At 41.7% G+C, this 15,672-nt stretch overlaps 1 protein-coding gene across 3 annotated transcripts in view; it reads left to right on the top strand.

The window, feature by feature from the left end:
* TMEM184B (transmembrane protein 184B) overlaps nt 1–14,041 on the top strand; it is a 68,449-nt gene extending 54,408 nt beyond the window's left edge. For 2 of the 3 annotated variants that reach the window (XM_088455073.1, XM_088455072.1), the window contains exons 10-11: nt 9,337–9,360; nt 10,889–14,041. In XM_088455073.1, coding sequence (XP_088311199.1) covers nt 9,337–9,360; nt 10,889–11,127 — 263 coding nt within the window. In that variant the 3' untranslated portion in view covers nt 11,128–14,041. The remainder of the gene's footprint in view (nt 1–9,336; nt 9,361–10,888) is intronic. The other variant, XM_088455074.1, reaches the window with a different exon arrangement.
* Nucleotides 14,042–15,672: the final 1,631 nt, after the last annotated feature.

The raw sequence follows: 15,672 nt of genomic DNA, 5'->3' as shown, positions 1-15,672 counted from the left end.
TGTGTGAGGGAGCTGTAATTACAACTACAGAGTGCATTATGTGTAAATAAAAGATGGTACTGCAAACAGATATAAGGCAGTACACAGCACTCATTATAATTTAATCTGATTTTTGAAAGTGCACTATATATGAGTGAAAGCTTACTGATATTTTTATAGAGCGATTCATGATAGATATATGTAACATTGAAGGATTACTCTCTGTACCTTTCGTACTTTTATATATCAGTGAACATGTGATACCCTGTGCAAACCGTTGAAGGATATTATTGATACAGAATCTGAATATTCTCCAGGACGTCTGTAACATTGTTGCCATCTACTTAAAGAACATTATCATAGACTGGATATCACACCCACTGTGGGCATCCTCAGCAATGCATATTACTCTTAATTGATAGTGCAAAATCAATTTCTTGATCTAGTGTTAGATCAAGAGACCCTTTTCCTGCACACAGCAGTTTTTAGTCACTATATCTACCTTTCAGTCATCAGAGTCATATTTTGCAATCATTTTTGTGACATTTTAATATATGCAATAAAAGTGATATTTTTTTATTTAACTCAGTCCTTGTGCACCACAGAACACAAATCTTGGTCTTTCCATTTTTTCTATATACAAATCTATTGTAAAGTGGTGGCACCCCCTGGCCCTATATACATTTATACTCTATAACATGAATCGCCAACTTGTGGCTCTCCAGCTGTTGTAAAACTACAAGTCCCAGCATGCACTGCTTCAGTTTTGCTATTAGGGAATGCTAAAACTGTGGCAGGGCATGCTGGGATGTGTAGTTTCACAACAGCTGGAGAGCCACAGGTTGGCCAGGCCTGCTCTATAAGATGGCAGTAGGGTCGTTTAATCAATCGGACATAAATGATACCCTGTGCCGTTGTTTTTTTTTCTTTGGTACATGATGCAGGAGACCTACCTGCCATCACCATGGTTCAATAATAAAACCCCGCCGCTCCATGACAGTTGTTGGACGGGGATAGGCAGCAGAGTGCCCTGTAGCCCGAGCAGCGGCTCTTTCCACAATGAGTGTCGCACGATGTGGGACCAGGAGTGGCAGCTAAGCGATTCAGGCAGTCCAGCACTTAACACGCTGCAGGTGGGGGAGCCTGGGGCTGAGCAGTATGAACTGTGTGCTGCAGAGTGCTGGGGACTGGGGGTTAAAGTATCAGCGCGAAGACTAGTGTAATGGTACCGATGTTTAAATAAAATGTATTAAAATATATATAAATGCATTAAAGTTTATGTTGCTGTGAAGTCTGATGCACCAGGCACAAAGTGTAACTAGTTTACATGGTTAAATGTATTTAGATCTAAAATGTATGTTAAAAACAAAATGCACTTACCTTTATCCCTGGAGGGCCAGGGAGATCTGGAGCGCTTTGTGGGTTGCTGGGTCCCGAAGCTCCCCTTACAGGGAAAGAGTCCTCTCATATAGCCTTCTACAGCAAAGTGGTATGAGGAAGTGCAAGAAGAGCTGGCAAGCACAGACCGCTAATTGTTTCACTGGAACATTAAAAAGCCTTCACTTGGTGGCCAGGAGACTGCTGGCTGGGAGTCTTGTCTACCTGCCTCTGGATCCCAAATCAGGCCAGAGAATGTAACAAGGTCCCCCCCAGCAAAATCCTTGAAGTCAGTATTTGAGGAAATTATCCCCCCACGCCAGACTTGCCAGCGATTTATCTGTCCAGGTGACCTCCAGACGCAGAGAAGTGAGCATACCCCGCTCTCCATTCGGTACAATATTAAGTATGTGCATGCACTTCGCTTGATTGGTTAAAAGACACTGGGTGGACTTTCCTCCTGTGGTATTGTGTATTGGAATCAGACAAAAAGAGGTCTGAAAGCCATGTGTATAATCTGAAATTCAAGGATTGTGCTTTTGTGACATCTTGAATGCTGTGATTTGTCCCAAGCATCTTCCGCAAGGAACTTAGGGGGTCATTCAGACCCACTCGCGAGCGGCAGTACGCTCGCAAGTGGGTCGATGTTCCCCACTGCGCATGCGCACGACGGAGGGAGCTCCGTCGTGCGCATGCGCGAGACCCGGCGAGTGAAGGACTTTCCTTCGCTCGGAGTGTCTCACCAAAGGGGGTGTGCTGTCGATGGTGACTGACAGAGGTGCCGGGGGTGTGCCTGCCAGACGGAGGCATTCCCATGGGAACGCCTACCGTCTGAAGCCGGCCCCACTGACATCACTAGTGATGTCAGTGGGAGTGATTTTGGCTCTGATAGAGCCAAAATCACTCCAGGGCTTGCGGTTGAGAAACCCGACCACAGGGTTTCACTCGCAAGTCCGATGGTCGCGATGGTCAAGACCATCGCGACCATCTTGTTGGACGCTCGTATATGCTGTGGGTGGTGACCCACAGCTATACGAGCGTCCAGGAGGACGCTCCATTTTAATGGAGGTGGGCCCTGATTCAGAGCGAGCGCTCTGGTCAGAGCGTCCGGCTCTGAATCAGGGCCTTAGGCTTTTTAAAGACTTAAGAGCTATAAATATTTTGCCTTTAAGATGACTGCATCTGCTGTATCCTGTGACCACCAGAATAGCACAAAACGCTATTCAGTTCTCCTCTGGCTGTTTTGTACTGAGCCCAGTGTTTCCAAGCTCATGCCCTCTGCCAGCTATCAATGCAGACTGGTCCATAGTTAGGGCCTAGTGGGGATTAGCCAACACTACCCAGGCTGTGCTGCAGCGGCGTGTCCACGCATACCCAAAAGTAGGCGATGCCAGTAGTGGTACCAGGGGCCAGTGTAGAAGCCTAGGTGAAATGGTAGTTCTAGGTGCCAGTAGTATGCCTGGTGGTGGCAGCACATTATCCGCCTACTGTGCTGTGGGTAGAGTCAATAACTGGCAGTGAGAATGAATCCCTAGGAGTGGTGGAGGAAGCACACTTAAGTTACTCAGGGATGAGGAACCACCTTCTATTCCAAGTCAATGGACAAATATCTGTGACAGCCTATATAGTCTACCTATCTAACTGCCCTAGATGAGCCAAGTGATTCTTATTTGCTCTCAGAATCTGTGTTTCTATATTGTTCTTTCTCCACTGATCTTTACAGTTGGAAGTATGCATTTGGGCAGGACATGTTCTTCTGCAATCCGCTAAACCCACATTTGTCAGTCAGACTGCCAGATGGTGAAGACTGCTGACATTTGCCATTACTCATATTGATCAGAAAAAGACAGGGTGTCAGTCCTAGAACTTCAACCCAAGAACTCTATAAGGGTGCACTCTAATAGCTGAAATCACATGAATAAAACATAACTTTTATTATATCTACAATAAACCAAGTATAAAAAGACTAACATGAATACCATTCTGTATCTGACAGAAAAAAATCTCAGTTATAATAACCCAGATAAAGTTGGCGAAATATAGAAAAAAAACATATAATAGACAATACAACATCAAACATGTATAACAATGATAAAAACTACCAGGTCAAAAGATGTTGGAAAGTTGCATCTAGTAAGAAAATGTCACATAGCAACCTAATGTAATGCCCTAATGGGATCGTAATAGAAAAATGAATAGGAAAGTAGGGGTATCAGATCCAATACTAGGCTCTGCTGCTCCTTTCACACTATAAAGTGGAGGAAGCGGAGTGAGAGATCTGCTAGTCTGGTAACCTCTAAGGAAGAATAGTCATGGTGATTTGAGTCTTCTGTGTGGCTGCTTGGTCCTGGAAAGTCAACGTGTGAAGCCTACTGTGAACTAACTTGTGCTGACGCTGTTCACAGAGGCAGTTTGGAATTCAGTAATGAGTGTTGCAACCAAGGACAGACTATTTTTATGTGCTTCACCTCTTGGCGGACCCATTCTGTGAGCTTGTGTGGCCTACCACTTCCGTAGCTGAGCTGTTGCTACTCCTAGACTTTTCCATTTCAGAATAACCGCACTTAGCCATTACAGCTGACTGGCACCTTCACCAGGGCAGAAATTTGACAGACTAACTTTTTGCAAAGGTGGTATCCAATGAGAGGGCCATGTTGAAAGTCTCCTGGCAATGTTTGACTATGGAGGTAGTATTTTGATTTTATGCAACTGCAAGCAATGGTTATGGCTGAAATGGCCAAACACTAATAAGCGTGTGTGTATATGTATGTATGTATGTGTGTGTATATGTATATGTATATGTGTGTGTGTGTATATATATATATATATATATATATATATATATATATATATATATAGATATATATATATAGATAGATATATAGATAGATATATTTTACAGTCAGGTGCATAAATATTGGGACATTGACAGAATTTTCATATTTTGGCTTCTATTCACCACCACAATGGCTTTATTTCATTATCAATTAAGCAGGTAAAAGGTCTGGAGTTTATTCTAGGTGTGACACTTACACTTGGAGTCAGTTGCTGTCGACTCTCAATATGAGATCCAAAGAGCTGTCACTATCAGTGAAGCAAGCCATCATTAGGCTGAAAAATCAAAACAAACCCATCAGAGAGATACTGTAGCAAAAACATTAGGTGTGGAACATTCTTAAAAGAAAGAATGCACCGGAGAGCTCAGCAACACCAAAAGACCCGAAATACCACGTAAAACATCTGTGGTGGATGACAGAAGAATTATTTCCCTGGTGAAGAAAAACCCCTTCACAACAGTTGGCCAAATAAAGAACACTCTCCAGGAGGTAGGTGTATATGTGTCAGTCAACAATCAAGAGAAGACTTCACAAGAGTGAATATAGAGGGTTCACCACAAGATGTAAACCATTGGTGAGCCACAAAAACAGGAAGACCAGATTAGGAGTTTGCCAAACAACATCTAAAAAAGCCATTACAGTTCTGGAACAACATCCTATGGACAGATGAGACAAAGATCAACTTGTACCAGAGTGATGGGAAGAGAAGAGTATGGAGAAGGAAAGGAACTGCTCATGATTCAAAACATACCACCTCATCAGTGAAGCATGGTGGTGGCATTGTCATGGTGTGGGCATGTATGGCTGCCAATGAAACTGGTTCCCTTGTATTTATTGATGATGTGACTGCTGGCTAAAGCAGCAGAATGAATTCTGAAGTGTTTCGGGCAATATTATATGCTCATATTCAGTCAAATGCTTCAGAACTCATTGGACGACGTTTCACAGTGCAGATGGACAATGACCCGAAGCATACTGCAAAAGCAACCAAAGCGTTTTTTAAGGCTAAAAAGTGGAATGTTATGCAATGGCCAAGTCAATCCCCTGACCTGAATCCAATTGAGCATGCATTTCACTTAATGAAGACAAAACTGAAGGGAAAATGCCCCAAGAACAAGCAGGAACTGAAGACATTTGCAGTAGATGCCTGGCAGAGCATCATCAGGAATGAAACCCAGCATCTGGTGATGTCTATGCGTTCCAGACTTCAGGCTGTAATTGCCTGCAAAGGATTTGCAACAAAGTATTAAAAAGTGAAAGTTAGATTTAGGATTGTTTAGTTTGTCCCATTACTTTTGGCCCCTTAAAAAGTGGGAGGCGCATATAGAAACCGTTGTAATTCCTACACCGTTCACTTGATTTGGATGTAATTACCCTCAAATTAAATCTGAAAGTCTGCAGTTAAAGCACATCTTATTTGTTTCATTTCAAAGCCATTGTGGTGGTGAATAGAGGCTAAAATATGAAAATTCTGTCAATGTCCCAATATTTATGCACCTGTGTGTGTGTGTGTGTATGTATATATAATGCATTTTTGTCAAGTGTATGATGTACAGATGTGCCCTCATACACTATTGCTGCAGTCATGCCAAACATCCTACCAGTTCCCGTGCTACTCTACTTGCGACAAACGTCTTTTTACCCGAAAATACCTTAGTCGCAGTGCGATGCGACTAAGATGCACCCGGTGACTACACTGATTGCGACACTTATATCTGTGTGCGGCTGAGATTGAATCTGTTAACGAAGTCCTATGATACAGCGCCTGCCGCTTTTCCCACGCCAATGTGTTCCTTTGTGCTTCGTCTACAGACTCAGTCGCTCACAGACAAGTGTTGCATATCTATTTAGTGCAGCCTCCTGGTTCATCTTGGTTTCATCGCATAGCGACTAAGATGCATTATCGGGCAAAAAGACGCTCCGCACAAGCAAAGTCACAGGGGACCTGGCGGTCCACTCATGCCAAGCTGCTTCTCGTGTCACATGACGTATTGAGGCTAGGTGTATGAGGACATCTCTGTATTTATATAATACGGTGTCTGCATATTTTTATTGTCACATTAAAAAAATGTTTACATTTTAGTGAAAGAACACTATTCCACAGGCAATGATAAATAAGATAATGTACCTATAGCTGCCAGTAAGAGTGCCATATCTCTAGCACATATTAGTGCATCGGCCCCCCAGCTGTTGTGGAACTACACATTCCTGCATGCCCTGCCACAATTTTAGCATTTTCTAATGGCAAAACTGTGGTAGGGCATTATGGGATGTGTAGTTCCACAACAGCCTCATGTTGAACAACCCTACATTAAAGAATGAATGCAATATGGCCTAATGAAAGTTAGGTGTTATCCATATTTACCAGACTTGTTAGTTAGGCTATGTTTTTCAAAAGACGTGTGTGTGTATATACTAATGGTTTTTCACCATGCAACTAGAGAGTTGTTATATCATTTGTACTCCTACTGTAAGGAAGGATTTCTGCCTCCTTGTGGCTTTCATCTGCATGACTACTTTTGTCATTTTTATCAAGTCAGCCAGTTTTGTTTTGTTTAGTATTACTGAGGACCTGATGCTCTTACTCCTTAGTATTGGTGGTGTATCATATAAGCAGTTTTGTTTTTGTTTTTCTTGTGTCTGTGATAGCCCATCAGGCTTTGTTCATGCCTCTGAAATTCAGGCGACAACAGATTATTTGTTCACATATTCTGCAGCATTGGCAAACTGGTAAGGACCCAGAGCTGGACTACCAATCGCTGTTCACAAACTAGATGTATAGCTATACATTCTCCAGAACTGTTTTTATCTCATCAGTGGACATTTCATAACTGTCCCGTACAACACTATGACCATATTACTGAAACTGGGTAAGGACTGTTATTTTGAGGACTTTCCACACAGATACTGTTTGTCTGAACAGAAATGTTAAAATCATTATTCATTATCCATGAACCTACAGAAGTTAATCCTCCACATAATTCATGTTGAATGGACTCAGAGCCTTATTCAGCATGGATCACTATTGCAGCAGCGTAAATAGATCGATCGATGGTGCGTACTGCCCATACGTGTGCAGGAGGTAGCATTCAAGCAGAAATAAAATTATTGCAGAGTGAGTGGCAGGCTGTGAGCGTTTGGGGGTAGTGACGGGGGGGGGGGGGGCGGGTGGTCGTAGAAACGCAGACGTGCCTGTCCGTTTGAACGCATTTGCAAATTTGCCACTGAGATGGCAATCACAGCTTGGTACTCAATGCATGCAACAAGACTTGCAGTTTCTGCGGCAGGTCAGACCTGCTGTAATTCTGCGTAAAGGGGCTGATGTTACTCGATGTTCCCGATGTATACGAAGGACTGCAAGGTATTATGGATGTGAGATAGCGGTAGTGAGTGTCTCTATGCTGGCTGTGTGACGGCTTTGCGATTGCATTCATTAGCATATTTTTGCAGCAGATCTCCATGCGTAATCGCTGCTGTGATAGCAAAAGCGATCCATGCTGAATCAGGCCCTCAGCGCGGAAAAATTGTGATTTTATTCTGACAGCATGGTGTCTTTCTAGTGTACTTTCAGCACTCACTAATGGAAGAATTACACAGTACCCACTTACTTTGGGCTTGTATTAGAGTTGGCACAGATAAAGAGCAGCCCCCAGCAGCACAACATGGTTTCACCTTGTAACTGAATTTACTCCTTATTGTAAATCGGGCCCCTAGTGTTCATCTATAGTCATCTTTCCTTGTTCTTCCCTAAGGATAGTCTCCCGATGTGGCCAATAATACATTTTATGCTGCTCTGCATTGTAGATCAGGCTTGCTACACCAAGCTTCTACCCCCTTATAGAAATGTCACAGATATCTAGGTTCAGAAGCTGTTTTGTGGCACCACTTTATCCAACAGTTCTGGTAAAGCCTAAATTAACATATTTGCCCTATATGATGAGATATGGCAGCATCATACTGCAAATTTCTTAGGGACATCTTAATTCCTTCCTAGAAACGCTATAGCTGAGTATTTGATGGCACAGGCCCCCCACACCTTGGCTATGTAGTACAACAATGGTTAGCGATTACCTACTACGAGAGAGACTTCAATATAGACATTACATGTGCCCAGTCTAATGTGTGATGTGACTCTAAAGCTGGCCATACACGTTGTAACAGGGGATCCGATGTCCAACATATGGGGAGAGGTCCCCACACGGTGCGATCGGGTGGCCGACTGCCCGATATGCCGGCTTCCCCACCCGCATAGCGCTGCATGGGATCGCACATTGCATCTCGAGATCGACTGAACCTGCAGTAAGATCTGGGGGTGCGATGTACGACCCCACGGATGAGCGCTCTGACCGATATGGCCATACACTGTACGATAGAGCAGCCAATCGTACCAATCCGTCGGATCGGCTGCTTTATCGCACCGTGTATGGGCACCATTACAGTTTCCTGCACTTCTGGCTTCTGTAAATGTATTTAGGCAATTCTGTGTAATGGAATATTCCAGCATTCAGTAATGTAGTACAACATTGTTATAGGGATTGTACAGATTAGTTTACTGCAGGTAGGAGTCCTGGCTCTACAGTATATTGTAGTATACAATGTTTGTAGGTTTTTGTTTTATTTATTTTTCAATTATTTTCTGAGTTTTTCTCGAATTAAAAATTTGGAGACCAAAAAAAAAAAACTTTTGTTTTTGCTGCTTGTAAAAAAAAAAATAAATAAATAAAATAATGAAATTTAATTTAAAAAAAAATGTTAAACCGACGCTTAGTGTACTAACACTTGTCCGCTTAGTGTACTAACACTTGTCAGCTGCTTGGAAAAGTCTCTCTACATGAGAATATGTAAGGTATTTGTATTCTAGACTGTGTCCTGTGATCTTGACACCTAACGTTGTTTTTGTAGGAGCAATAGTGCTGAGTCATCTCACTGAGTGCACTGTTTGGGTGGGGAGAACATGTGGTCCTTGTGATTGAGCCAAGCCTTTTTGCATGTATGACTCATCAACATATGAGCCTCATATGATGTTTGAGAGCTGGTATCACTGAATATTTCCACTTACAGGCCACTGTATAACCTCTCTGTATTTCTTTCTGTCCTTTCTCTCTCTTGTTTCCCTTGCTTTTGCACTGGTTAAATGCTGCAGCTGTTCCAACCTACGGTCCCTACGGTAGGTACGGCCCTGCCTGCATTACCTTTTCAAGCTGTTTGAATCTGCAATTTTATATTCTACTTTTGCTTTCTTTTCCTCTCATTGCTAATCTACTTGCATTAAAACTTTTACATTAAATTCCACTGTTACACAAAAGAAAACTAAAATGCATAGAAAGATATTTAACACGGTCTCCCTCACTAAATAAATCTCCCCAGACTTTGCTTGCATGGCTCAAATGGGGCAATTAAATTTAGTAGTGAAGGCCACAAGATGCTGACATTCTGACTGTTTCTCCAGCTTCTAAGATTTTTTTATAGGCGCATATGAAATTCTGCAACATTGCTGTATCATACCTCTCTGGGATGATATCAGCTGACCACTTCAATCATTCCACCCTGGGAACTGAATATTGGGCATTAGTATATTGAGAGTATAAGTGAAATAGTCCTGTATCCAGGGCTGCAACCAGGGGGAGGGTGCGGGGGGGGGTGGGGTTTGGGGTGCTTTATGTGCCCCGGCTGCCAGATTTGAGAGGGTTGCTGCAGGGCCGGCTCCAGAACAGTCAGCTGTCTGCCTGGGTCACCTGGAAGAAACAGGAGTGACCTGGGATTTGTAGTCTAGCTTTTACTGCTCAGACTCTGAGCAGTAAAAAGTAAACTACGAGTCTCATGAGACATTGCCAGCAGGGACATCTTATTGTAAGGGCTTGCTGCCACCCATAGCTTGTTGCCGGTAACAGTTGCCGGGCCCCCAGTAGCCTTCACTGCAGCTACTGGCCGGTTACAGCCGCTGCTGGCTGCTAACAGTCCCCCCTCCCCTTCGCGTCGAACATGAACTGTACTGGCTGCAGCCATGCAGCTCCGCCCAGGCAGTTCCCATTGGGCTTTGTGCTGCCAGCCGAGTGACCTGCATCATCTCCATCACTCCTGATAGAAGCAGCCCGCAGGTAAGGTGGCACTTGCCTGCACTGCGTTCAATAAAGTTACAAAAATTGCCTGCCTTGCTGCATTCATGTGCAACACTGACTGTACAACTCCTACAGTATGGGCAATTCCTGTGTGTCACTCATGTCCAGTTGCTCTTGTCATTAATGTCACACTGGGGGGAGGGCACCAAATTACTGCTTTGCCATGGGTGACAAAAATCCTAGTTTCGGCCCTGCTGTAACATATTATTTTTATATGGAAAAGTATTTTGTACCCTTTTAATGGTTCCTTGTCCATCAAAGTAAGTAAGCATCAGCATCTCCACTGACCCTCATTTTACAGCAAATAGAGAGGATGTCAATGTACTCTACCACTTGCACTGTTGGCTCCTTAGTACACTAAGATTTGCATAATCAATGACGTAGAGTACTTCAAGCTGTATTAAGCTCCACTAGCCTACCATACACTGGTTTTAACATTGCAATTGTATAACAGGTTTTGTTTTGCAATGTAAGTTCTAAATGTATTTTTCTTTTTTTTTTTTTTTTTACTCTCATTGTTTTGTGTTATCGTTAATTTAGGACATCAGTTTTCAAAAGTTTTATGTTACTTTGCAGGCCGCTGCGCCCCCATGAAGAGCATCTCAAGCAGCCTAAAGGAAACTATGAATCCTCATGACATAGTGCAAGATGCCATCCATAACTTCTCCCCAGCTTACCAGCAGTACACACAGCAGTCTACCTTGGAGCAGAACAATAGCTGGCGCAATGGACAGATCATCTCACGCTCACAGAGTCTGTCAGGTGCTCGAGATACAGAGAAGACTCTGCTGCTGAGTTCTGATGATGAGTTCTGATCTGGTAGAAGAGACAGCCTGACTGGCAGGCTGACTGACTGACTTCTGGTGGAGGATACAAGCAGACAGCTGAAAGATTATTTCCCGATCTTCTTTTATTTTACCATGTTCTGTGCCGGCACTTTTTCCTATGAATCCTTTGCAAACCGACAATATCAGTGTACAAAGGGTCTTTAGAGAAGAGTCCTATAAGTGTTTTGGTTGTTGCAGGTTGAGATCATATTTGTGTACATACTGAATATATTCTCCAACTGAGACTTTTCTTGCTGCCAATTTCATACTAAATCAGTTTTTTTTTGCAATAATCCTAATGCTCTGGAGCATAATGTTGCTCGGTAAACGCTGGACTTAATTATATTTCTATGTTTTCCAATTGGTCACTGAACATTGGATGTGGTGTACCAAGACTCCTTGTTCTGGTTTTATTTTGTAGCGTAAATACGGTTTGATCACCTACGTGTAGTTGACAGAATGGAATATTCTTCTAATATGGATTAGGTACCTGGTTACCATTGGACTAAGTGAATCACAATCTGCAACAAACCTAGAAAATTGGTATAATTATCCATCATTGTCTTATTGTTGCTGCTTTGTGTTCTGTGGCTTCAAACACAAGTGAACAGTAGATGCCATTCAGTCCTTTGCATCTGTTGTCAACAAGTTATTTCCGAACTATGTAGCATAACACCTTAACACTTCAACAGCTGCACATTCCTGTGGTGCTGATTGTTGCAAACTCAAAGTATCTTTATCCAAAACTATCCAGCTATTGCATGCAGTCCCACTAACGCTGAAACTTAGCAGTCCCACTTGGTCCACCCACCACCCTTTTATTTATTACCTAATACCATACATATTAGCAGTGATTTGGATAGATTAAAGGCCCTTTAGCCTCTAAAACTTGTTCCTTAATTGTGCTTAGTACATAAGAAACTATACGCTAAACATAGATATCTTTTTGTACAGATTATAAATAAACTTTGATTTGTGGCCACTTCTACAGCCCTCTCCTTACAGCATCCAGGAGATGGCCTCATGTCCTTACATTACCATGGAGGGAGAAAAGTGATTCAGAAATCATTTTAATGTGTCTGAGGAAAACGTTCACCATGCAAGCAGAGTTTGAAAAGCTTCCATAGAAACCAAGAAAAATGCCTTCAGCAGGAAAGGATTATACATTCTCTTCGCTTTGAGAAGTTTAAAAGGCACTTACTAGGGCTCATTAATAGCTTTTATATTTATTTGATCACTAATTGGGGCCAGTGCTTAGTGTAATAGTAGTGAGTGAGGCTGGTGTAAGGAGACCATCTTAATTAGTGTGCTCATTCATTATCCTACTCTGGGACCATTGTATAAACAGTAGATATGTCGTATATAAGAACACAATGTGCCATAGTTGGCCAGTGTGGGTCTGCTTGTGACAGCAGATGCAGAAAATGAATGCCTGACTTGCACTATTGTGCAACCTATCTGTTCATCTTTCTATGTCACAATTTATTCTTAGAAATCCAGGCCACAGACACAAAGGGATTGGATACGTGATCCCAGCGCTCATAATACCAGCAGTCAGAATCCCGGCAGCGTAATCCTGATGCATGCAGGTAAATAGGTATTCTGGTGCCGGTATTCTGTACGCCGGGATGCCGACTACAACCCAACAAAAAGCAGCACAGAACAGAATTAGAGCTTGTACACAGACACTGGATGGATGTAGCATAACTGACACTTTAAATAGGGGACCATTAAACACTGAATAATGCAGAGAGTGTACACTTCAGCATTAAGATGGATCACTGGATGGAACATGGCTGTAAAATTTTGTACAGCCCATCCAGCGTTTACGCCTGACCAAGTGTGTATGAATAGCGCAATCCTTATTGGGTTCTATGATTTTCAAAGTTCTGCTTATGCGGCATTCACAGCTCAGATAGAACATACATTGGCCACGTGAATAGCAACTTCGCGTGCATGTCCTAATTCATGGCCTCCTTTTTCTGTCAGGCTGGTCAGATGCATTCTTCAAGGTTAACAAATACTCCATGAATGGAAGTCATCCAAGCGATCTGCACCTGGATCTCAACTAATATAAAGCTGCAGTCAGGCTGTCTTCTACTTCTTCCATTGCTTTTCTGTGTTTAGAAAATGTTTATATTTATTGAAAAGTGGCGAACAGACATAAATTACCTATTATGCCCTTTCGCTTATTCCCCGCTATTTAACTTGCACTGTCAAAACAGACTGAAACAGAGTCTGCTTAGGCAGTGGAGAGATTAAATAAAGTAGTTATATTTTTATAAATATTTGTAGATACATTTTTTTTCTCTACCATGTTGCAGTGATAAGAGTTCTAAGTTTTTGTCATACGTAAACACTACAGACATGTATTCTTCCTAAAAGCCTGTAGGTTCTGGGTGCTGCATGTGATTACAATGGCTCCATAACCTTCCATGCTGCCTGAAGCTGGGCAATGGAAAGGTACATTGTAGTGGGGCACTTATCTGTTGATTATTTTTTTTTTATCCTAGTAAAAACATTTTTTTTAAAACATTTCAGAACATGTTTTAAAGTAGATGAATTGTGGAAACTGTTTTGGATCTAGAGGTTCATATAAGATCCCAGTTGGGTGCAATATCAGATGTTGGAGATTGTGTGGAATGTTATTTTTTTGTTTTGTTTTACCTTTTAAAAAGAAAAAGTTGAAAATATTAATTAAATAGATGTATGATGGTAAATTATTTGATAAACATTATTTACATTGTTTAATTCTTTACTTATTCATAAACAAGGGTTCTGGATACAATAGCCTGCTCAAGGATTAGGCGTTTGTGCAAGTATTTATAAATAAAACAAAACAACAAATCATCCAAATGACCTTGTCTTTCAAATAAAAGTAGCAGCTGTCTTCCAGTATGAAATAGTTTCACAAAAATGTGTTCAGTAATTAATATTAATTTTCTGGTTACAGTCAATCATAAATATGAGAATATTTTCCTTAAACATTTGAATAAACTGTAATTATTACAGAGTGATATGAGCTGTGTAAAGAATTGACCAATAACCCACCACCAGATTTTACCTTTTACATTCTCTTGGGATTCAAATCAAGCTGCGCTGTACTGTGTAGGCTCTCTCCTAGGGGTATATCTACTAAGGTGCAGGTTTTTAGGAGTTAGGATGTTGCCCATAGGAACCAACCAGATTATACTTATTAATCTAGCACCTTCTAGAAGATAACCCGATTGCCACTTCTAAAAACACAAACTATAGTAAATATACCCTCTAGACTGGCTTGCTCCATGATTCATGTCTCCTGCACTATGTAATACATGAATAGATCATGTAGCTTCTCTTTCCATTTGAAATCGAATTTTCTTTCCCAAGAAAGAAGATGTCAACTCAAACTTAGTTCTCCAGTATGTCTGTAACCATTAAGCAGTACATTTACCTAAGGCTGGGTACACCCGTAAAGATTTTCTGTCCAACCATCCAACTAGTTGATTGGTTGGATGAAAGTAACGTATGGGAGTAAATGATGATCAGCAATTTGCTCCTAAATGCCAGAAAACAGATGAAAATGGTCGTTCGACAAGTTTGAACAAATTGTTTAGATCAAACATTTAACAAACCGTTTTTGTCCATTTTCTGCCGTTTGGGAGCAAATTGCTGATTGTCATTTGCTTTCATACCTTACCAGATTTTCATTCCAACCAATCAACTAGTTGGATGGTTGGACAGAAAATCTTTGTGTGTATGCAGCTTAAGTCTGTGTACACAAGAGACAATAAATTGGACAATTTGTTGATTTTTAGACAAATTGGAACAACAAATCATCCACATCGTCTAGTGCGTACGCACTATTGTGCGCTCCCGTGCATAGTTCATTGCATCTTCTTTGATCTGCAGTACATGCATGGCAGATCAGAAGATATCTTTAGCGATTTTGTTAAAAACAGACAGTGTATGCCCAGCTGGATGACCAGTCGATATGTTAAAGTTATCTAGTTAACGATGAAATATATATTATTTGGTTGTTTGAAGGATTACACAGTGTGTATGCACATATATAATTTTTTTCTGGGGTTGTAGGGAAATCAAGACCATCATTGCGACGTTTGCACGTCGTCTAATGTGTACCTAGCCTAATGCTTTGTATCCACTACCCGATAACCTAGAGCGATTGCATGATTACAAGTTGTTCAGTAATCTGGCACACATCGGGGATGTAAATGTTGGAAACGAGCAGCAATGCGCGCTCTCGCTGTTCGTTTCCGACATCAATCATCATCCGAACATGCTGGTCAACCTGACTATAACGTCAGGTTGAGCATGTTGGGGGATGATTGATGTGCCTACACTGAACAACTGAACGTTCAGTGTAGGCAAAGCACCAGACTGTGAAACGACTGCACGATTACGACATTGTAATTGTGCAGTCGTTTCTATGTCTGCTAGTGAATGAGCCCCATAAGTCTCTTAAAGGTAGAGGTTTATCAAAACTTCTTCAAAAATGGAAAATTGCCAGTGTTGCCTATAGCAATAAATCAT

The sequence above is a fragment of the Taudactylus pleione genome, unplaced genomic scaffold (assembly GCF_031769625.1).
Source record: "Taudactylus pleione unplaced genomic scaffold, aTauple2 ptg000642l, whole genome shotgun sequence".
Lineage (NCBI taxonomy): Eukaryota > Metazoa > Chordata > Amphibia > Anura > Myobatrachidae > Taudactylus > Taudactylus pleione.
Note: the sequence above shows the minus strand (reverse complement) of the source record. Positions and strands in the feature narration are given on the sequence as shown.